The 24,275-nt window shown below is 40.5% G+C and overlaps 2 protein-coding genes across 4 annotated transcripts in view; one reads left to right on the forward strand and one right to left on the reverse strand.

The window, feature by feature from the left end:
- cacna1s (calcium channel, voltage-dependent, L type, alpha 1S subunit) overlaps nucleotides 1-5,145 on the forward strand; it is an 83,730-nt gene extending 78,585 nt beyond the window's left edge. Inside the window, exons 41-42 of the mRNA XM_031896822.1 lie at nucleotides 3,443-3,533; nucleotides 4,790-5,145. Coding sequence (XP_031752682.1) covers nucleotides 3,443-3,533; nucleotides 4,790-4,816 — 118 coding nt within the window. The 3' untranslated portion in view covers nucleotides 4,817-5,145. The remainder of the gene's footprint in view (nucleotides 1-3,442; nucleotides 3,534-4,789) is intronic.
- Nucleotides 5,146-10,452: 5,307 nt separating this feature from the next.
- rps10 (ribosomal protein S10) lies at nucleotides 10,453-19,684 on the reverse strand. 3 transcript variants are annotated; one of them, XM_012962754.3, is made up of 6 exons: nucleotides 19,576-19,684; nucleotides 17,865-18,014; nucleotides 15,453-15,624; nucleotides 14,350-14,427; nucleotides 12,302-12,357; nucleotides 10,453-10,534 (listed from the first exon to the last, which is right to left on the reverse strand). In XM_012962754.3, the coding sequence occupies exons 2-6, from the start codon at nucleotides 18,012-18,014 to the stop codon at nucleotides 10,493-10,495; spliced, it is 498 nt and encodes a 165-aa protein (XP_012818208.1). In that variant the 5' UTR covers nucleotides 19,576-19,684; the 3' UTR covers nucleotides 10,453-10,492. The 3 variants fall into 3 exon arrangements, with proteins under 3 accessions (XP_012818208.1, XP_012818213.1, NP_001016718.1); XM_012962759.1 differs by lacking the exon at nucleotides 19,576-19,684 and adding an exon at nucleotides 19,522-19,571; NM_001016718.3 differs by lacking the exon at nucleotides 19,576-19,684 and having other exon boundaries at nucleotides 10,456-10,534; nucleotides 17,865-18,016.
- Between the last annotated feature and the right edge of the window lie 4,591 nt (nucleotides 19,685-24,275).

Below are 24,275 nucleotides of genomic sequence, written 5' to 3' on the forward strand. Positions count from 1 at the left end.
GAACAAAGGAAAAGGTAAAATGTTACCCTCTCGATTACCGGAGACTGAAAATAACAGGGGCAGCAGAACAATTCACTTTTTGAATGAAAAGGATAAACTATTAAAACAAATACCATATGAACACAAACACCACTCTTTAGTTAACATCATGGGTTATCGAACAATTCTAGTTTACTGCTATGCTTAGAGGAATTATAGAGGTATTATACCGGCATAATATAAAAATACCTTTGTTCATTATTTCCTCTATGGCAAACTCTAGGGCAAACTGCAGGTAGTAAAAAAAACAGTGTATGTATTTGCAAAAATTTAAAAAATTTATATAGGGCTGCCATAATATGCATAATAACATGTATTAGAATTTGGCTTGGCTTATTTAGCATATAAATCTCTTTTCACAAATATAGCTGGAGTAATGGTGCCATGAATTGTGGGTGCTATTGATGATGCAGTTTGACTTGGTTCCTGAAAGAAATCAGAAATCAACCAGTAGGTTGATGAATATATGACAAGTCTATAGTCATTTATTTGGTCTGGGGTCTATTAGAATTCCAAGAAGACATGATGACCCCAGTAGTCTTCACCTGACAGGGACCTACTGCCTTAGCACCAGAATTTGAGGTTCCTGGCAGTGGACCAGGGAAAGGGTTTTTTTTTTTAAAAAAATGTAAAACTCATGTTAGATGAGTCTCTTCGCAGTGGGGTACTGGAATCCCATCAGGCCAACCTTTTTCCTCTCACTGCAATCTGTGGATAGGAAGACTTTATGCAGTCCTTCTCAACACAGCTGGAGGGTGCTGGCATTGTGTCATTTGACAATAACTTAATCCTGGCTGGCTACCTGCCCTAATCCCCCTTACTCAAACCTTGGACTATCTTGGGGTATCGAGTGGAGTCTCACTCCATAAACAGGCTACCTACCTTGGTGCAATTGGAAATTTTTTTTTACACCAGCACACCCTTACCTACCTTGGTGCCCCTTTCCTCAAGTCCTGGACTCTCTTGAGGTATCTATGGTACATTTGCTATTGGTTGGATGTTGAAGCAGCACTCTTGAGCCTGTCTGTCCTGTAATCAGGCCAACTGCTTGCCTAAATGATTTGACAGTCCTCTGCCCTGACTTCGACTGAGACCATTCCCATACTTATGCACATTCATATCAGCCACATGGTTAAGACAAAAAACAGATACCTGAAGTAACCCTCTGGGATCAGACTGCTGCACAATGCATCCTGTCCTTGAGGGACAAAGGGAGGGATAAAAACAGCCAAGGAAATTTACTATCAGTCTAGATGGGTGACATCTGCGATCTCAAACTGTTATGGAAATTCAGATACCGTACGCCATTTGGGGTAGAAGAAGTTTATTTGACATGTATGTGGGTTCTGAGCAAAGTCAAGAGTCAGAACAACAGAACAAAGACACCACAGGGTTTTTTATAAACTATGTGACATAGGAGCATACTACATAAGAACTTATGCGTATAGGCATTAGCAGTTTACCACGGTAAGCCCATAGAGATATACAGTGGATATAAAAAGTCTACACATAAAAAAGTCTACACAAAATGTCAGGTTCCTGTGCTGTACAAAAATGAGACGAAGATAAATCATTTCAGAACTTTTTCCACCTTTAATGTGACCTATAAACTGTACCACTCAATTGAAAAACAAACTGAAATCTTTTAGGTGGAGGGAAGAAAACCAAAAAAACTAAAATAATGTGGTTGCATAAGTGTGCACACCCTTTTCTAACTGGGGATGTAGCTGTGTTCAGAATTAAGCAATCGCATTCAAAATCATGTTAAATAGGAGTCAGCATACACCTGCCATCATTTAAAGTGCCTCTGATTAACCCCAAATAAAGTTCAGCTGCTCTAGTTGGTCTTTCCTGATATTTTTTTAGTCGCATCCCACAGCAAAAGCCATGGTCCACAGAGAGCATCCAAAGCATCAGAGGGATCTCATTGTTAAAGGATATCAGTCAGGAGAAGGGTACAAAAGAATTTCAAAGGCATTAGATATACCATGGAACACAGTGAAGACAGTCATCATCAAGTGGAGAAAATATGGCACAACAGTGACATTACCAAGAACTGGACGTCCCTCCAAAATTGATGACAAGAAGAAAACTAGTCAGGGAGGCTACCAAGAGGCCTACAGCAACATTAAAGGAGCTGCAGGAATATCTGGCAAGTACTGGCTGTGTGGTACATGTGACAACAATCTCCCGTATTCTTCATATGTCTGGGCTATGGGGTAGAGTGGCAAGACAATAGCCTTTTCTTACGGAGAAAAATATCCAAACCAGGCTACATTTTGCAAAAACACATCTGAAGTCTCCCAAAAGCATGTGGGAAAAGGTGTTATGGTCTGATGAAACCAAGGTTGAACTTTTTGGCAATAATTCCAAAAAATATGTTTGGTGCAAAAACAATACTGCACATCACCAAAAGAACACCATACCCACAGTGAAGCATGGTGGTGGGCATCATGCTTTGGGGCTGTTTTTCTACAGCTGGAACCAGTCAATATTGGCACAAAACCTTCAGGCTTCTGCTAGAAAGCTGAACATGAGGAGGAACTTCATCTTTCAGCATGACAACGACCCAAAGCATAAATCCAAATCAACAAAGGAATGGCTTCACCAGAAGAAGATTAAAGTTTTGGAATGGCCCAGCCAGAGCCCAGACGTGAATCCAATTCAAAATCTGTGGGGTGATCTGAAGAGGGCTGTGCACAGGAGATGCCCTCGCAATCTGACAGATTTGGAGTGTTTCTGCAAAGAAGAGTTAGAGTTTAGGTTTTTTGGTTTTTTTCCCTCCACCTAAAAGATTTCAGTTTGTTTTTCAACTGAGTGGTACAGTTTATAAGTCACATTAAGGGTGGAAAAAGTTCTAAAATGATTTATCTTTGTCTCATTTTTGTACAGCACAGGAACCTGACATTTTATCAGGGGTGTGTAGACTTTTTATATCCACTGTATTTTCACAGCACAGAAAAACAAAAACTGCTCTTAGAGCCAAACAGGTGGCTGTGCCCTCATGACCACGGTAATCATAACCAAGGCTAGCTTGAGAACAGAATCCATCCAATTCAGGGGGGGCTGTGGGTAAATCTGCACTCACAGAATTTATTCATTATCACCATTTGAAACTGAATTAACTTATGTGAATCTCTGTTGTAGAAGGATGTAATTATTTTTGATAATTACATCAATTGCAGCTATGGCAAAAAAAATATATTGTGCTTTAAAACACTTATTTATACTGATAGTTCCCAGGTTGTAGTGGTGGGACTAAATGAACTAGAGAAGTTTAACTCATATATTATGGTGATTTTACCATATGCAATCCAACATTTTTACACTATTTTCATAAAATAATTCAGAGTTTCAGGATTAGTGGGAATGGATAATAAAAGTACTGCTGCTCTATTTATAGGGGACTGGGAGAGAGGCTCACTACTCCAGAAGAAGACCTGAAGCAAAACATTTCAGAACAATGGGATGCCTCTACTAATGCAAGCCAAGAGGTAACAGAAAATCTCTTTTATTTTGTATTATGAAGAAGTGCTGGACTTTTCTTTCTATAAGCTCCATTTTTTAATGACATGCTCTGCAGTTTTCATGTTATCTTTTTTCAGCATGCAAAACATTTATGCATTATTAATATTCAAACTCATGAGTAAATTAAATGTTATGTACAGTATATTGCAACACCTTTTTTATAGCCATAAGGCAGCAGCTAGTTTACTAACATAGTCACAACTGTGCACCGCCTAAGAAATAAGAGTGTGTGATTGGGATGTGGCCAGGCATGCCAAAATCTCCTGAAATTCAGGAAAATTGACATCTCTGCCAGCGAGTCCTATTATGACAGGCATTTTTCATTTTTTATAGATTTGCCTTTTCTCTGTAACTAGTAGGTATGAGAGTGAAACCCAACGTGCTTCCTTTTTACTGCTGAACACACACCATCCATAGTGTGAGCCAATATAAAACTCAATGTAGAAACAAAGCAGTAGTGTCATCATCTCCCGCAGCTAGTAGACCCAAGACACAATAGTTTATATATACAGACAAACACTTATATACAGCTACTTTGTATGCTGTTAGAAGAAATGATGTAAGACTTTGCTTGGGTATAAATAGTAAAGGCCTTTTTACTTTTACTTAGAGTTGCACACAAGACAGTAATCCAGACTACTCTGGTTTCTCTGTAATTACTACAGTGATAAGTTGTTGCACTGCTATTAAGGCAGTAGCATACTACTTCTATGGTTAAATAAAATGACATTAAATATTGTCAAAACGAGTAATTTAAAAAAATAAGGCTTTAATCAAAACTGATTATAGTTGAAATGATTTATGGTAAGTCTACCTGGCAGGCCATGGGCAGACATCCTTTTTGATCCTTTCTGAGATTATCTCACTAACAGAATAGTGGGAAAAAAATTGCAATTAATTTAGCCCTGCAAACTGATTCATTTTAATGGTCAGGCCTCTTTAAGGTAAGATTCATTCATACCAGGCTGTTTCTCAAAAATATTGCTCCTATTTATGAATCCCAGAATAGAATGTCTTCCACTGATTTAAAAATGCAGATTCTAAAATGAGAAAAAAATTGTGAAGGCAGCTCTCTTGTGCTCACCAAAAGAAGCTTTAGCTGATATTTGTGTTTGCACCCTTAGTTTGCATGTAAATCCATGGGCACATGGGAACCTTTTACAAATACAAAATCTTGCTTTTGGTTGAACTTGTAAACTGAAAGTAAACTTTTCTTCCACAGGACCTAAGTGATCACTTCTCCTTGTGAGTGAGAAAGAAGATGCTTGAATATGCTAAAACACAAGATCAAATGATTATTTGGATGTCAGGCCAACTATTGATTCTCAGGTATTAGCAACTCAGGAGATTATCATGAGCACAGATGAGAATAGTGGAAGAATCATATATAAAACTAAATGAATTAGCCATAATTGATATGGATGGCTATTTAACCTTGTGATCACCTGCTTTATTCTGCTCAAGATCCAATATTGAACATTTTGCACCCATAAAACATATGGATCATTGTTGTTAGAAGGTAAAAGCAGAATTTGCCCATAAAATGAATCTCTCAATAAAGTATTTTCTGTTAAGATATTTTGATTTATTTTCTGGTTCACCTGTACATCTCATGAGAAAAAAATGTCAGACATCAATTTAACACATCGATAGTAGAGTGCCTGAAATCCCTGTAATTAGTAGATTTTAAAATATTGAAGTGCCAGCAGAATTTTGCACTGTTTTCTAAGCATTGCATGTTCTCTGCAAAGCTGTGCTTAAGATTTTTCATTGGCTGTATAATCAGTACAAATATCCCAGGTAACTGCATATTTTTGAAAAGTGCACATTCAGCATCATCTCACCACATATCCCAAACACAGGCAGCATTCTACATAGTAACATAGTAAAAATAAAAAAGACGTATGTCCATCATGTTCAACCATAATACCTGCCTAACTGCTAGTTGATCCAGAGGAAGACAAAAAACCCCATCTGAAACCTCTCTAATTTGCCGAGGAGGGGAAAACAATTCCTTCCTGACTCCAAGATGGCAATCGGACCAGTCCTTGGATCAACTTGTACTAAGAGCTATCTCCCATAACCCTGTATTCCCTCACTTGCTAAAAAGCCATCCAGTCCCTTCTTAAAGTTATATAATGTATCAGCCAGCACGACTGATTCGGGGAGGGAATTCCACAACTTCACAGCTCTCACAGTAAAAAATCCTTTCGGAATATTTAAACGGAACCTCCCTTCTTCTAAACGGAGTGGGGCCCTCGTGTCTAATAAAGCATTAGAGAGGTTATTATATGATCCCCTTATATATTTATACATAGTTATCATGTCACCTCTTAAGCACCTCTTCTCCAAGGTAAACAGACCCAACTTGGCCAGTCTTTCTTTATAAATGAGATTTTCCATACCTTTTACCAGCTTAGTTGCCCTTCTCTGGACCCTCTCTAATTCAATAATGTCCCGTTTGAGCACTGGAGACCAAAACTGAACAGCATATTCTAGATGGAGTCTTACCAGTGCTCTGTAAAGGGGAAGAATAACACCCTCCTCCCATAAATCTATGCCCCTTTTAATACAGCTCAAAACCTTGTTTGCCCTTGCAGCTGCTGCCTGGCATTGCTTGCTACAACAAAGTTTATTATCTACAAGGACTCCAAGGTCCTTCTACTTATGGATTTGCCTAGTCTAGTCCCATGAAGGGTATAAGTGGCTTGCATATTTTTACAACCTTACATTAATCCACATCAAATCTCATCTGCCACTTAGCTGCCCAGATTGCCAGTTGGTCAAGATCCTGCTGCAAGGATGCCACATCCTGGATAGAATTGATTGGGCTGCAGAGATTTGTGTCATCTGCAAACACTGATACATTGGTTATAATACCCTCCCCTAAGTAAATCATGAACAAGTTAAACAAAATTGGACCCAGTACAGAACCCCGAGGGACCCCACTGAGAACCTTACTCCAAGTAGAGAATGTATCACCAAACATCCTCTGTACCTGATCTTGTAGCCAGTTTTCTATCCATGTGCAAACGAATTCACTAAGACCAATAGACCTTAGTTTAGAAAGCCGTTTGTGGGGAAGGTATCCAAATAGATTACATCTACTGCACCCCCACTGTCCAGCTTCTTACTAACCTCATCATAAAAAGCAATTGGTCTGATATGACCTGTCCTTTATAAAGCTATGCTGATTACTGTTCATAATGCCATTCTCCAGTACATAATTTTGTATGTGATCCCTTAACAAGCCTTCAAATAACTTTCCCACCATGGATGTCAAACTTACAGTCCTATAATTGCCAGGCTGAGATCTTACTCCCTTTTTAAATATAGTAATGACACCATACTTGATGAAAGCGAGTTTGAGAATATCAGAAAGAGGCCACTGTAAATCTGACCCTAGCTCTCGCAGTACCCAAGGGTGTATTCCATCTGGCCAAGGTGCCTTATTCCCATTTATCTTGTGTAACCCTTTAAGCACCATATCCTGTGTCAACCACTGTGTAGTTGGAGCTGAGGCAACAGTGAAGCTAATGGGTGGGACTTGGCCCACTGGCTCCTCTACTGTATACACAGAAGAAAAGAACTGGTTAAGCACATCTGCCTTTTCTGTATCCGCTGTATCCATATTGTTACTATAATTCAATGGAGCCACACCCTCAACCTGCATCTTTTTACTATTAATATACTTAAAAAACTTTTTGGGGTTAGTCTTGGCCTCTGCCGCAATGCGCTGCTCATTTTCTATCTTTGCCTCCAGATTGCTGTTTTACAACACTTGTTATAGTGTTTATATTCATTAAACGCAGCTACTGTCCCCTCTGACTTATATTTCTTAAAAGCTTTCCTTTTTTTCCCTATTAACTTCTTTACCTCAGAGTTAAGCCACATAGGGTGATTCTTAACACTTCTACTTTTTCTTATTAATGGAATAAATTGAGAACAGAAATGATTTAATATCATTTTAAATGATAACCATTTCTGCTGTGTTTTTATCAGAAAACATAATTCCCCAATCTATGCCCTGAAGCACTGCCCTTAAGGAGTTAAAATTTGCCTTCCTAAAATTCAGTGTCTTTGTTGCCCTTGTGTAAATTTTTTTTCCTGCACCAAACATCAAATTAAATAACATTATGATCACTATTACCCAGGGGTTCAACCACTTGCCCATTTGCTATACGTTCTGGGTCATTAGAGAACACTAGATCCAATATAGCATGGTTCCTGGTTGGCTCCTCAACAACCTGTGACAAAGTTGTCATGCAGCAAGTTTATAAACTTGTTCCCATTTACTGTCTTGGCAGTACTATGGCTCCAGTCAATATCAGGATAATTAAGGCTGATGCCACATGTGGCGTTTTTACGCTGCATATTTTCCCAGCCTAAAAACGCTGCACAAGCCACACAAGCCCCTGACTATGGCGTTTTTCAGCCTATTACTGGTGACGTAGCAAATCCCGTTTCCATGGTGCTAATAGTGCGAAATAGTAAAACACGCAGCGTATTTCCGCTAGGTCTGGCAGCTGCCGTTGCGTATACATAGGCATAGGTTGCTGTGCAAATAACGGCGTATTTCGGCAAACGCTTGAAAAATCCGTGGTAAGGCGTTTTCTAGCGTATTTATGCATTGTGTGGTTTCCTTCGAGTCTTTTCAAGTTATTTCTATGGATGATATTGTGCGTTTTTCAGCCACCGAGAGAATTAGAAAATACGCAGCGTAAAAATGCCACATGTGGCATCAGCCTTAAATCCCCCATTATTATCACTTGCCCCAAACTAGCAGCCTTTTCTATTTGCAACAGGAGCTGAGCCTCCTCCTCCTCACTTACATTAGGGGGTCTATAGCATACCCCTACAATTAATTTGGTAGATTATCTGTGAGCTCAACCCATAAGGATTCAGCTGTTACCCGCAACAAATGTTGCCTTTTAATTTGGGTTGATCCTATCGATATGTGATTCAAGTTTAATCAATGAGTGAAATATTATTTGCTGGTGTTGGCTCCTCTCGCTTTGAGTCATCCAACAAATGTCGCTGTTTCATTTGGTGTGACCCCATGATTATATGTTATTCAACTTTGGGGAGTGCAGCTTTAAAGCTGTAAGAGGGGCAGCAGTTTGAAAATCTTCCCAGTCAATGGAAAAATTGTGTGCTTGGAGCAGTGCCACAAAAAGACTCATGCTTTGGAAAAAATGCTTAAAAAAAAAAAACTTTTAGGAAAGCATAAGCAACCTGCTATAGGATGAATAAATGTGTAGAGTTTGAGTGTTGTACCCCTAAAACCATAGGAGGACTAGCATTTAGAAAATGGGCCTGGGTGCTCCAAAAGCTTGTAATTTTTATTTACTCTAGTAAGTAAATAAAAGGTATCGCCTAACCTTACATTTCTTATAGAAACAGACAAATCTGAGCTCAATCAGAGCCACTTTAATTGATGTCAGGTGTATACAAACTACTATTCAATTCTGAATGCAGCCACATCCTTAATTTTTAAAGGTTGCACACACTAATGCAACTAGGTTTTTGTATTTCTTTTTTTTACACTAAAAAGTCCTTTTATATAGATGACAATTTTGCAATAAGGGTGATATAAGTGCTGAAATTATTTCTCTGGGTCTTTTTTTTTATAATACAAATACCTGCCATTTTGCAGGGGGTTACACACTTTTTATATCTACTGTACAGTAGGTATTAAAGAAGTTGACATTTAAAACACAAGTTTAGTATGCACAAGGTATATTTTGGCATTTGGACCTCTAATGTCAAGGGAGATAAGATGCTAATAAATACAACCTCGCCTAATAACTATTACAAATCTATTAGCCATTTTTGACAATGACAGCAAGTAGACCCTGATGTCACAGTGGTTGCGTTTACCTTGCAATAGCAAAAAATGCTTTGGCAAATTCTAAATAAAGGCATATTGACCTAAAAACACGATTTCACTGACAAATCATCATCAAAAATGTTTGAGGCCGGCATTTTAAGAATGGTCTATTGTTGGTTATTACAGTAATTTATACAATGTAATAGTTCTGAACCTCATTTTACTTTGCTACCTAATTTAAACAAATACTATTTCAACTTTAAAGAGATACTGGCACCAGAAATTAGACTTTTTTTTTTACATCTATAACTTCGTATTTGCGTGCTATTTATAATTTTGACTAAAAAGCATAATGCTGATCACCCATGTTCCTATATGAGGGGGTGGCCATATTTGTGCAGTAGGAGTACGTCAGTACGTCATTAGAAGCTATACCTTGACAGGCTGAGAGGGTACAGTCAGGTTTAGGAACTTCAAGTAACAATTACAAAAGCCGACCTATTAATGAAAAATTATCAACATGACCTATAGGTAACTTTTAATGTACATGAATATTTTGAAGAGACGTTTTTAAGTGTCAGAATCACTTTAAATAAATTAGTGCCTGTATAACTGAGGATGTGGGGGTTACTGCCAAAGATGGTATATTTTGTAGCTTTTTATTCAAAGCATGCGAGTCGAACACTGTTAAAGTATCTTCATTAATAAAAATAGTACTGACTTAAAGGCTGAACTTGCTGAAAAAGCTATAAATAAAATGCCATTATTTTTAACAAAACCAAGGGGCACATTCATGAAAGCACAATTTTTTTTTTTTTCAGAAAAAAAACTTTCTAATTTATAGAATTTCATAATGACCACGATATCATTAAAATTACACAACTTTTTCGTGCTTTCCGTTAACATTCATGAAAAAGTTGTATTTTTCGCAAAGACTATGACCATTACAGAATTCTGTTCACAAGAGGAGTCAATAGACAATTACTGTCTGCTTCAAACCTACTCACAGCATAACTCAACTTGGTAAAATAAAAAAAAATAAAAGGAAACAGTCATGATGGTGTCAAAGTTTTTATTATTAAATGATAATGCAGATCACTGGGGTGGCTGCCCGCGACCACGTCCAAATCCTCCTCTCTGCAAAAACAGAAAAAAAAGGGTATAAAACTGGTGATAAATCAATTCTAAAAGGACTACCAATGTGTAGTCTAAAACCCCTCCTGATTTTTCCTTTTTAACCTCGTCTTAACCTGCACATCATGGGCTACACTTTGTACATACTAAACAGCCTATATTGGAGCCTTACACACCTCCCTTAAACTGGGGATAAGCAGCTAGGGGAAGAAGAAAGAAGATTAAAGGACATGTAAACCCCACACAAATTTAATAATTGAACAGCCTCTTTGAAATCTTTCAATACCTGCCACTCTGGTTGTCCAGAGGTTAATAGTAAGGCTGCAGCATTCCCTTAATCACTTAAATTTCCTTCTCCTCCTGTAACCCACTTAGCCCCCTCCCTCAGGAATTTACTTTGGCTGTTGGCTCCTGGGCATGCTCAGTTCTTCTCCGCTCACATTAGAAACACACCCTCCAGTCTAGCAGCCAATGAAGAGATGGTATTGCTGGTTCCCATAGAAACTCTAGCAGTCTGCTTCAATTTTTTTCTCCTAACTTTCTCTCCTGAACTCCGCTTAATCATTACAGTGCTCAAACAAAGCAAACTTTTTATCAAAGACAGTTCTACCTGGGTGAGCCTGCATTCTTGATGAAATTTATGCTGAAAAAGGGTTTTTGTGTGTATGCTGTTTTCAGATTTAAATGTTACTGATGGTGTATCAGAAAATATGGCCACCAGGTAAGAGCTGCTATTTTTTTTTTAGGAAAATGTGATGGTTCTGGCAAACGGGGGGGGTATATGTAGTACAAATAATGCTATTTGGTTGAGGGAGACGTGCTCAATTGATATACATTGTAGGAAAATGTAGGCTTTATATGTCCTTTAAGACTAATGTCTAACAGGGAGATTAGTCGCCCATGGTTAATCCTGCTACTGCGGGTGACAAATCTCCCGAAATGCCTTTCCACCAGTAACAAAGTGAACTGCCAAAGACAAGGAATACACGTTGCTCTGTTTTGCTGAAGTCACCTGAAGTTTCCTCCTGCAGGCAACTTCACGTGACTTCGGAAAATGATGCAACACGTATGCCTTTCCATCGGCAATTCACTATTGCCAGTGCAAAGGCATTTTGGCAAGATTAGTCGTCCATGGTAGCAGAAATTAACTGTGGGCAACTAATCTACCCCTGGCCATGAGCCGTGGGCAACTAATCTACCCCTGGCCATGAGCCTAAAGCTACAACACCACACATCATAAAGCATAAGCAACATAATGGAGAGCACGAAAATCCTTTCGAACACAAATGCCTTCAAGAGCAATTACTTTTCACTACACATTAAATATTTTAATGGCTGCCCATGCAATTTCTAGCCAATATGCTTTCCTCCATTCTTAGTTTTTATCATCTTAGGTTAGTTTACTTTGTGCCTTAACTGTATGGTTCAAACTGTTCTGCCTTCAAGGTGCACCCACAGAAGTTGCTTATGCTGGAGGCAGGGTATCAAATAAGCTTTTATAATGACTAGGAGTGTGCCTAACTTTTGGCACCCCCCCCCCCCAAAGTTCATTCATTAACCTTTAAGACAGAGTAGCCAAAGAACATATCTTCTCAGCATATTGAACTAGCCCTCAGCTTTGTAAAAACAAGCAGAAGCTTAACCAGATTGCAAATGTTTTTCTTACAAACATTGCAAAACATCCACATGGGATATATATCAGGTGGTCAAGAGGATATGATTAAGCTAAAAGAGTTACATCATAAATCAGAAAATGTTTTAGTTTCTTACAAATTGGAATTCTGTTGCTGCTCCAGCTCCAGCCTCTGCCTTCTTGTCTGCACCAGCTGCAGGAGAGCATTTAGATAAAAACACAGAAAATTAGTTCTGCACCTTGAATATCAGCAAATTCATTGGTAAAGGAGATAATCACGTAAAAAAGTAAAAGAGAAATCAGTAAATAAAGGCTATTCACTGTTTATATTGTACAATTTTCACACAATTAAAACGTGTATGGCCGCTTGTGCTTCAGGTACTGCCTGGGAACATGGTTAACATGATTAGTAAGCACAAACAAACCGCACTCATGACTTGTATTAAGCAAAACAAATGGTGTTCAATGTTTCGGCTTAGACTCAAGCCGCCTTCAGGACATTTTTGCTTTATACAAGTCCTGTGAGTGCGGATGCTGGTACTCAGCCTATGGATGGTAACTGGCAGATATTTTATCAGCCTCACCAGTCAAAAAAAATTTTTTTTTTTTTTTAAAAAGTGCTATATGCCAATGTTATTATAGCGAAGAAATATTAAATTCCCACCCCAAAAAAATATTGGCAACCGTCTTAACTGAATGAACACTTACTAACACACAAATATGGCAGCCCCCTCAAGGAACATGAACATCAGAATGTAAAAGCACCAGGAAGTACTTTTATGGCAAAACTATAAAGTTTGTGCAAAGACAATGTTATGAAATATTTTAAAAAGTTTAATTTTAGGTGTCAGAATCTCTTTAAAGGAGAAGGAAAGGCTAAGACACTTGGGGGTGCCAAAATGTTAGGCACCCCCAAGTGACTTAGATCGCTTAACTTGTACCCTGGGCTGGTGCCCCTGTTAGGAGAAAAAAAGCACCAGCCCAGGGTACCTGTAGGAAGCGCTTCCTTCTTCCTTTTTCTTCTGCCGGCGCAATCCGTGGGCCGGCGCATGCGCAGTAGAGTGAAAAGCCGACTTTCTTGTTTAAGTTCGGCTTTTCACTCTACTGCGCATGCGTGCGCAAGCGAATAGGAAGTAGGAAGCACTCGCTGCTACCCCGGGCTGGTGCTGTTCTCTCTGTACAGGGGCACCAGCCCGGGGTAAAAGGTAAGCGATCTAAGTCACTTGGGGGTGCCTAACATTTCGGCACACCCAAGTGACTTAGCCTTTCCTTCTCCTTTAAGGCTTGTGGCACTCAGGGAGATTATTGCTGGTGGTAAGGGATTCAACGCAAAAGTGAATCTCAGGTGCGAAGGCATAGGTGGCGCTTTTTCCCCCCCCAGAGTATGCCTTCCCACCAGCGATTCACTTTATTGCTGGCGGGAAGACATTTAGGGGAGATTTGCTGCTTGCTAGATTTAACTGCGGGCGACAGATCTCCCCATCTGTCACGAAAACTGAAGGCCAAACACCAATAAATGGCAGCCCCATCCACATTATCATCACACCACTCTAGATCAGTGATGTCCAACTGGTTCAGTACATCATAACACTACATGCTTAAAGCCAAATTTTATTACAATGCTATGCAAAAAGCTCAGTGAAGAGCTACAGCAGTCTGGGGCCATAGAATCTAAAAAAAAAACAAAAAAACACAAACTAAAAGTGATAATTTACTGGTAATATAAAAGAAGAAATGCCATTTTTTTGTGGAGGAAAGTACAATTGTCTAAACCAATTATGCACTAACAGTAAATGTACTGCTCTTAAGTGATTCTATTCTACAGTGATCTGTGGTTATAGTAATGCTGTCACGTTTACTTACCACAAAGACATAACTTCCCTTGCAGAAACAAAACATCCAAAACTATCCCAAGCAACAAACTACACATTTTATATGCAGTCCAATAATGTGAGCATGCTAAAGCAATACACAATGTTCCATGCTGCATAGAGACCTGGGTCTCTGTATGTATACATGTAATATGTTGTGTTTTATATACACAACATTTCCATTAAAAAAATACAAATAAAAGGAAAGGATTAAGCTCTAAAGATCTTAACATGTACATTACTGCCTAATAAAATAGAAATGTGTACATTTAGCCTGTTAAGCTTTCCCAAAGAGTAATTTAGGTCATACTTACGTGGAACTGCACTACGCCTATATGTGTCTCTGTCTGTCTCACCACGAGATAGTCTAGCTGGGCGCTCTCCTTCCAGACCTTGAAGTATAAATATGGAAAAGTACTAGGTTAATGGATTCGTGTATATGGGCATTCATCATAGTCTACCAAAGTGTAGAACCTTTTTCTCATGGAACCAAAAATGTCTGGAAGTGACCCATTAATTTATTTAGAATTACGTCCACACCTTTAAAAATGACCAATATCTGTTTATGGAAGAAACTTGTTTGTATTTAAGTGTTGCCCATTCTAAACTGCATGGGAACCCAATTCTTGGTCCCAACCCATAGATTAAGGATTAATGTCCTCCCATGTTGTTCATAAACTTGATGCTAGTTAAAGGAACAGTAACACCAAAAAATGAAAGTGTATAAAAGTAACTAAAATATAATGTACTGTTGCCCTGCACTGGTAAATGTTGTGTGTTTACTTAAGAAAGTCTACTATAATTTATATAAATAAGCTGCTATGTAGCCATGGGGGCAGCCATTCAAAGGAGAAAAGGCACAGGCACATAGCAGATAACAGATAAAACACTATTGTATTCTACAGAACTTATCTGCTATCTGCTATGTAACCTGTGCCTTTTCTCCTTTTTTCCAGCTTGAATGGCTGCCCCCGTGGCTACACAGCAGCTTATTATATAAATTATAGTAGTGTTACTGTAGCAAACACTCCAGTTTTACCAGGGCAGGGCAACAGTGCATTATATTTTTATTACTTTAAAGCTCTTTCATTTTTTGGTGTTACTGTTCCTTTAAGTTGTAAGAGACATCACACATTTGGATTTAACAGTACTGGTGTAAGTTTCTTTTTCCTGTCCACTGAACTCTCTCCGACTCACACCCCCTAAGAAACGAATCCATGTAAAATACTTTGACTCTCTTTAGTTAGATTATAGCTAGTTTTTAACTTGGAATAGGTTGGCATCCTTAATTGCACAATAATCACTGTATGAGAACCAATCATCTTTATACAGCTCTAAATACTATTTTTTTCTCCCAGATGAAACCTTAAATGAGTGAATTGGATTCTGATAAAGTATTTGTTGCATTTTTTCTTACCCTTGGGCCTAGGTCTGCCAGTTTCTGGACGACTTCTGCGCAGTGTTGCAGGGACGATCTCTGGGGGAAGATGCAGGAAGTCCCGCAAGTACTGGATACCTTCATTGGTTAGATACCAGTAGAAGTGACGCCAGGCAAACTGCTCCTTTACATACCCACGTGATTTCAGGGACTGCATGTAGATAATATTACAAATAAATTAAGTACTTTATATGCATTTAAATGATATTTATATAGCGCCATCAATTTACGCAGAGCTTTACAGAATAGAGGGGTACAAACAGTTAACATGTACATATAAACAATTCACAAAAATGGTTTGCAGTTACATTTGGATGAGGATCGGAGACACAAAAAGGGGAGGGCTGAGACACAAGGTCAGGGTAACTAGCATGGCGTTAAGAGTTCATGTAGGTGTGTAAAGTGACTGTGCGGTGTGAGAGGTGAAAACCAGTGGTTAGTGAATGTTTGAGGGAAGATTAGGGGTGCTCAGTAGGTAATCCCATTTCTGAGGGTTTACGTTATAGGCTTGAGTGAAAAGGTGAGTTTTAAGAGACCGTTTAAAGGCTTGGAGAGTCTGGCAGTGCCTAATGGAACGAGGAAGAGCGTTCCAGAGGATGGTTGCAGCGCATCCTGGATGCGAGAGTGAGAGGAGGTGATGAGTGAGGAGGAGAGAAGGTCATGTGTAGAGCAAAGGTTACGTCTGGGGGTGTACTTGGGGATTAGGGTGGTTAAATAGAGTGGTGCGGCACCAGTGAGTGCTTTGAAGGTGAGTACAAGAATCTTGAACTGAATCCTGTACGTGACAGGTAGCCAGTGCAAGGATTGGCAGAGAGGGGCAGCACATGTGGAGCTGGAGGAGAGGTGTACGAGTCTGGCAGCACAATTCATGCTGGATTGGAGTGGGGTCAGTTTAGACAGGGGAAGCCCACAGAGCAGTGAGTTGCAGTAGTCTAAGTGAGATATGACAAGGGCATGGATGAGAATTTTGGCAGTCTCATGAGTGAGGAAAGGTTGTATGCGTGCAATGTTTTTGAGGTGAAACCGACAGGATTTAGAGAGTGTTTGAATGTGGGGAGTAAAAGCAGAATCAAATGTGACTCCTAGACAGCGAGCTTGTGGAACTGGGGTTATATTAATATTTTCCATGCAGACAGTGATGTCAGCCAGGGAAACAGAGTTGGAGGGTAGGAAGATGACCAGCTCAGTTTTGTTAATGTTGATTTTTAGGTGGCAAGATGACATGAATGCAGAAATTGCAGTTAGTCGGAGACATGAGCTAGGAGCGAGGGCAGGTCTGGGGAAGAGAGGTAGATTTCGGTATCGTCTGAATATAAATGATAGTGAAATAACAAAGGAGCTGATTAGTTGGCCTAGACCAGTGGTGTAGATTGAAAATAGAAGGGGTCCAAGAACAGAGCCTTGAGGTGCCCCAACTGAGAGAGGCTGAGGAGTGGAGGTGGAGGCCGAATGGGAGACACTGAAGGAACGGTTGGAAAGATAGGAGGAGATCCAAGATAGAGCCTTATCTTAAATCCCCAGTGAGGATAGAATATGGAGCAAGAGAGAATGCTTGACAGTGTCAAAAGCTGCAGAAGGGTCAAGCAGGATTAAGGGCTCTGGCACACATGGAGATTAGTTGCCTTGAGAAGAAACTTCCGCGAGCGTATGCCATCCCACCAGCGACTTACATTTTCGCTGGTGGGATGGCATTTTATCTATGAAATAGTTAGCAAAGTCCTCAGGAGTGATAGAGGAGGTGGCAAGTAGGTTGGGTTGGTGGATGTAGAAGGGAGTTGAAAGTGTTGACCAGTTGTTTGGGGTTGTAAGATTGTGTGGATAGGAGAGTGGCGAAGTACAACTGCTTTGCAGAGGACAAAGCATCCCTGTAGTTGTGTAATGCATTTTTGTAGTGGTCGAAAATAGTCCTGGAGTTGTTTTTTTCTCCAGCGGCGTTCTAGCCTGCAGGACTGCCTTTGGAGTTGTTTTGTGTGCTTAGTGTGCCAGGATTGTCTGTTGGTGCAATGTGGGTAGTGTGTGGAGAGGGGATGGTGATGTTAACATACACCAATAAAAATAGTGTATTTGCTTGTAAACACTACAGCAATTTAAATAAGCTACTGTATGAAATTTTCATACATAAGTATTTCATAAGCTGCCATTCGGGATGACACTGGGCTAGGTGGCTCAATATATAGTCTGATCTAATCAGATAAAATGTGTAGAATTCAAGGGGTCAAATGCCATTTACAACAATGACAGCCTCTTGTATAGAAAGGAGTACAGTATGTGTTTGTATATCTGTGTACAGTTATTACAAGTGGTAATAAAATAAAGTTTTTTCTGGGGAATCTCATGAAAAAGTTGATCCTGATGGACAGTTGTTTTTAGTAATAAGTAGAAATGTGTTACCTGCATTGCCTTCATTACATGAAGGTTAGGAACATTCTTGTCAGCCAGCTCTGGATGTTTGGGCATGTGAACATCCTTTTTAGCCACCATTACTCCCTCTTTGAAGAGAAGCTCATAGATAGCAATGCGGTCCTTCTTTGGCATCAACATCTATGGGATGAACAATTTTAGAGGAGAATGCAAACATGGCTATAGATTCAATATCCTTTACTGCACAAAAATAACTGAGCTGTAAACAAATGTACTATGGAGAGGTTGCTATTTAAATTTTGTGTAGATATATAGGCACATCTACCAGGAAAAAAAAAAAAAAGTTATCCGTACCACTAAAACAGCAATCAATGAACTCCTTTAGTGTACAATATACACCACCACCTACTGAATGGCTTGCCTCTCTTTTGTAATGTTATTTAAGAAGTCATTCAGATAACATTTAAAATTTGAGATTTTATTACTAATGTGCGTCAGATTTTAAATTCACATTATACAAATATACAGACAACATCTGGCTCCATTAATATTTTAAAGGGTGAGAAGCATTAATCTTATTTCCTGTCTTTTCTCTCAAACAGTGATGATCTAGATGGCTGTGTGGGTCTGGTTTAGCAAACCTCCAAACTGGCACACCAGATCACCAGGGAGTTTTTTTAATGCCCACAGCCTACCTGACTACCTCTGCTGGGTACCAAAGAATACCAATTAGGGGATCAGGGCTTTTCCACACAAAGCCTGATTGCTTTGCGGGTATTCTGAAAGTTCTTATGCTGGGGTACAACTGTACCATGTGCTTTCATAACATACAATTATGCGGAGAAGCATCATGGTAAATAATTAAAATACTAGTGCTCATAAGTCTTCACAACTAAGAACACTGGCACAAATCTGCTCAAGGCTTTTAAGTTTAGTATGGTTTTCACTTGATGATTTTTTAGTAAACTTAAAGCATGGAGATCCAAACTACAGAAAGATCACTTATCCGGAAGACCCCAGGTCCCAAGCATTCTGGATAACAGATCCCATACCTGTACTAGTTTTCCTCACTGCATGTCTTTTATAAGGATACGGTTCTCAGCAGTGCATTTACTTACACACAGACTATATAGGGCAGGTATACTACTACTACTACATACACTCTTATGATCTTTGCCACAGACCCTAAACGCAAAAAGTTTTGGTGGTGGAAATTTGAACATATATTGTAAAAAAAAAAAAAAAAAAAAATCCCATTATGAGCATCTAACTCACAGGGTAGTTTATCCAATTAGTTTTGAAAATGGAAATAAAAGACGAGCAAAACTTGGGCTACGCTTTAAACCCCCCTACTATTTTGTTAGGACCGAATGGTTAATAAGACAAACGGCACTACTTTTTCTAGGTACAGGCGGCATATCTCTGACCTTTCTAAATTCCTGATAAAACCAATGAAATGCAACTCTGAAAAGCGACCCTGCAACACCATGAAACATAAGTTATGCAAAACGCATAACACCATAAACCACCTTATTTAATATAGACAGAGCTGCGGCCCAGCGGCCCGAATTCTGTATAGACATTACTCCTTCAATATCATCATAAAAGCTCCGCCATCCGACAATATTCTGCTTATCCGTTGCTTTTACACGCAGTTCACCGATATTAAATTCGCTAGCGAATGTACCTTGACAGATATCACGGATTAATAAAAGATTACACTTCTCCTCATCCCACTCACCTCTACGGCTTGTACGGCGGCCCGAGCAGGAAAAGAAAGAGCATGCGCAGAATCGTCACGTTGTCCAGGATCAATTAGGACCCCGGTACATCTGTTCACTGCAATGCCTGTTAAGTCAGCACGATAATTGCTTTTATATCGTTCGTTATCAATAGGTAAAAAAATATGTTTGTTTTCGCATATAATTAATAAAAATAGACACAATGTTGCTGTTCGTTTAAAGGAAAGATCGAGTTTGGCTTATTTCTTTAAAAGTTTCTATTGCATGACTTCAACTGTTTAGAATACAACAATTAAAACCATCATAGCTGGTTCTTCCCAAATGCTTGTGTTGACAAGCTATTAACATTTTAAGCCATTTTTAGCAGTAAGCCCTGTTTGAAAGTTGGAAAGAAGCAGAGTAGCAAGGCGAATAAAAAAAAAGTATCAAAAAAATAATCAAAACCAATTGCTAAAAATAGGACATTCTATAATATACTAATAGTGGAGGTTCTGAAGTATCTAATAGGATAAGGGGAGGGTGTTTGAGAGGATGAGTGCAGTATAGGGTTGCTACTTGGCCAGTAAAAATAAAGCTTTTTTAAAGTTTTAATAGGAAATATAATAATAGCAAATATTTTTTTCCAGAAAAGTTGGCAACCCTAGTGCAGCATCTGAAAAGATTTGGATACATGAGAAATAATGAGTAAGGAGGAGAAAGGAAGGTTGCATGTACAGGGTTGGGCTGGGGGGTGCTGTCTGGAGCTGTAAATGGTTTATACAGTATGTCTGGTGGTGCAACATTGTTTACTTCTTTGCAAGTGCATGTTCAGATCTTGAAGTGGACCCTGTTTGACAGGTATTCAACGCAGGGACTGGCAGAGAGGGGTAGCCCTTGTGGAGTGGGAGAGAAGTCTGTGGGGCACATTTATCAAAGTACGAATTTTGGACATTAAAAAGTACGTTTACGAAAAATTTGGATTAAATTGTCGTGCTTTGATGAAAATATTGTGGTATGATCCAAAAGTTACACAATTTTCGTATCCGAACAATCATAAAAACCGCAAAAACATTTCTGACTTTGAACCCTCAGTGCATGATTTTGGAAGCCTCTCATAGGACTCAGTGGCACTCTGCAGCTCCAACCTGGCCCAAGGAAAGTCACAATACTGAAGCTTGAATGAATCCGAAACTTTCGTACTCGTTGAGACAAATACGATTTTGGCCCATGTACAGCCACCTTTACTAAGAACAGTGATTAGAGGGAGATGGGAATGACTAATGATGGCCATAAATGGGCACATTTAAGCTGCCCATTCGAGTCCTTTAGACCAGTGCTGTCCAACTGGTGGCCCGTGACCCCCCTCTGTGTGGCCCCCCACCTGTCTGGCTGCTTTGATGGCTTACCTTTGTGTAAGCTTTAAATGGTATCAGTACTGAGATTAACTGGCCCCATGCACGGTTCTCACCTCAGATTCAGGCTGTAATCCCTCTGTATTGTTTAAAAATGTAATCCCCTGTACTGTTCACACCTTCTAATCTCTGCATTGTTTACCCCCTGCAGTGTTCACACCTCAGGCTCAGGCTGTAATCACCCATATTGTTCTCCTGTTCAGACCTCAGACATTGTATGTACTGCCTGGTCTATGCTGCCTGTGTGTAGGCAGCATAGGGTAGGCAGAGTATGGCACATAGGCAGCATAGGGCAGGGATGGTATGGCACACACAGGCAGGGTAGGGCAGGCAGAGTATGGCACACACACGCACCATAGGGCAGGGAGGGTATGGCACACACAGGCAGGGTAGGGCAGGCAAAGCATGGCACACACAGGCAGCATAGGGCTGGCAGAGCATGGCACACACAGGCAGGGTAGGGCAGGCAGAGTGCTGCCTGTGTGTGCCATACTCTGCCTACCCTATGATGCCTGTGTGTGCCATACTCTGCCCTATGCTGCCTCTGTGTGCCATACTCTGCCTACCCTATGCTGCCTGTGGGAGGTGAACCTGGCAGGGGTTTGTTTTTGGGAGTTTGTTAGCAATTGGAAATAGCGATGAAATGGTCCCCAAGGTGTGTAATTATATGTTGGGGGTTGCTGTGCTATCTACAGGGGAGGAGGAGGCATATGGATTTAATGGTACGTCTTAATATGACATAATATCATTCTTTCACGTATGAATGATGGTGTGAGTGAGGAAGAAGCATTTGGGTTTTTGCTGCACTACCACCATAGTGATAAAATGGGTGTGGTTTGAAGTGGGTGTGGTTTAAAGGGGGAGTGGTCAAAACTGGCTTCCATTAGCGGCCCTCCACGATGTATGTGAGAGAAATTCCAGCACCGCAGAACTTGGACAGCACTGCTTTAGACTGATTTGGCAGCTTATCTGCCCATACATGAAAACTGGCCAGGTGTTGATTGGGCCGGTTTGATTTTCCCATGAGATTGGGGGCCACATTGGCTCATTGATGTGGTCCTCGATCATAGGATCAACTTGAACTAAGAGATTTTTTTCAATAACCCCTTCTTGAAGTGATCTAGTGTATCTGCCAGAATTACACAACTTTGAAGCTCTAATGTATTGGTACAGAGTAATCATGTCCCTTCACAAGCTCCTTTTTTCCTGAGAAAACAACCCCAACCTTGACAGTCTATCCTCATAGTTTAAATCTTCCATCCCCAGTATAGTTGCACGTCTCTGCACTCTGTCCAGCTCATTAATATCCTTCTTAAGGACTGGAGCCCAAAACCCCAAGACAGCACTTTATTTTCTTTAGTAGCCACAAAATGACACTGCCTGGAATTAGACAACTTGTTATCTAAAAAACTCCCCAGATCCTGCTCAATTAATGTTACCCCCAACACACTACCATTTAGTATATAACTCACGTTATTTTCTTTGCACTTGTTAACATTGAACCTCATTTTCCATTTTGCTGCCCAGTTTTCCAATTTTGTCAAATCCGCTCTCCCACCCTTGTTAACCCCAAAAATAATTTTTTGCCTAATAAAAGAAAACGTAATTCTAAGCAACTTTGCAATACACATTCATTACATATTTGTAATAGTTTTCTAACTGCTATTAAAAGCAGTGTTTGTCTGTCCTTTCTATTCTCTGCCCTGGCGGGTCTGGAATTTGATACAATGTAACAAACGGCAGCAGATTTTACAGACCTGTATTGCTGGAGGAGAATGGCACTTGTAACATTGTTTAAAGAAGAAGAAAGGGTTAAAAATGTGCCCCCCTCCCCCATACATAGATAGGCCTCATGCCCCTGTAGCTGACTGCTACATTTTTTTACCTTTTCTGCAAGTACTTTCAGAGCACTCACCGTTCGTTCTAATCGCTCTTTATCGTCTATTGCGGCCACCATGTTGGATATTTAAATTAGTCCAACATGGCGCCACTTAACTAAATGCGCATGCATGACTCCAGTGTCAGACTGGCCCACCAGGATACCAGGAAAACTCCCGATGGGCCCAGGATGGGCCCTCCTGCTCACCCAACCAGAAGAAATGGAGGAAAGGATAGATAACAGTATGTAAAAAGAAATAAAGGGATTAAAGAAAGTGAGTGAACAGAGAAGGGGAGAGTGGGCCTAAGGTTGAAGGTTTCCTGGTGGGCCCTTGGCACCCCAGTCCGACACTGCATGAATCTTCTCCCTCCCCTAGACGCGAGCGCAACCTACTCTACTGTGCGCGCTCATAGTGGGAGGGTCACTGGTGCGGTGGGAGGGCGAGCGCTCCTGCTTGTGAGATTGTGTCATTAGAACTCTACAACACAGGAAAGTGTGACAACCCATACAGAGTCCAAGGACAAGGAATACAAACATCTCAGAGAAACATGTCATCTGAAAGCTTGTGGCTACTCAGTGTCAGGAACTATGGGGAATTGAACGCTGGACTTTGTGCTAGACTTTGTGCTAGACTGCAAGTGCACTTGCTTACTGAGACACAGGAGGCTCTTTAAGCTACGTGGGGTCAGTTGCCCTTATCTACATCCAACATCTTTGCCTGTTTCCCTTCATACTCCACCCATTTTGTGTATCACATGCTGGGCCGCCATCATGGGGGCACAGTGGGGACAGTTGTCCCGGGCCCGGACAATCCTCGCTCTTTAAAGGGGGCCCGGCCGTGATACAGTTTTTTTTAGCTTGGTCTGCCTTTAAAGAATTACGGGCCCTGATTGGTTGCGCCCTGTGTGTGATGTCAGTACGCACGGGGCGCAAGCGTATAAAAGTGTGGGACACATCGGGGAGCCAGGGGACAGACGCAGTCGAAGGACTGAGAAAGCACAAGGTCGCTGGAGGATGGAGCTGGGGGGAGCCATGGGAAGCTGTAGGTCACTGGGGGTGGGAAATGAAAGATGCTGGTGGGAGGATGCTGGGGGGCAGCTGCAGGATGCTGGGGAGTGGAGCTGGAGGATGCTGGGTGGAATACTGAGGGGGGGAGCTGGAGGATGCTGAGGGGCAGCTGGAGGACATAGGAGGGAGCGGTGGAAGCAGTGGGGAGTCGGCCATAGCATGAGGACACTGGGGGAGGAACAGCAATGTTTTAGGGGGCTCTGGGTTGGCACCAATGCAAAATGGCGGCCTTGACAGACTGCAAATACTGTAAAGTTAAAAGGCAATTTTGGGGAGAAGTTTGCATTATTTTAAAAAATAAAGTTGGCGATTTGCTACAGGCAAGGGGGCTCTACAATATATTAGGGCCTATAGTAGAAGC

Source organism: Xenopus tropicalis, chromosome 2 (assembly GCF_000004195.4).
Source record: "Xenopus tropicalis strain Nigerian chromosome 2, UCB_Xtro_10.0, whole genome shotgun sequence".
Taxonomy (NCBI): Eukaryota; Metazoa; Chordata; class Amphibia; order Anura; family Pipidae; genus Xenopus; species Xenopus tropicalis.

Excerpts from the sequence above, each read along its gene's own strand:
- rps10 (XM_012962754.3), bottom strand. The coding sequence starts at position 18,014 with ATGTTGATGCCAAAGAAGGACCGCATTGCTATCTATGAGCTTCTCTTC. Across the intron at positions 15,625-17,864 it reads ATGTAATGAAGGCAATGCAG|TCCCTGAAATCACGTGGGTA; the intron begins GTAACACATTTC and ends ATCTACATGCAG. Across the intron at positions 14,428-15,452 it reads TGGCAGACCTAGGCCCAAGG|GTCTGGAAGGAGAGCGCCCA; the intron begins GTAAGAAAAAAT and ends TTATACTTCAAG.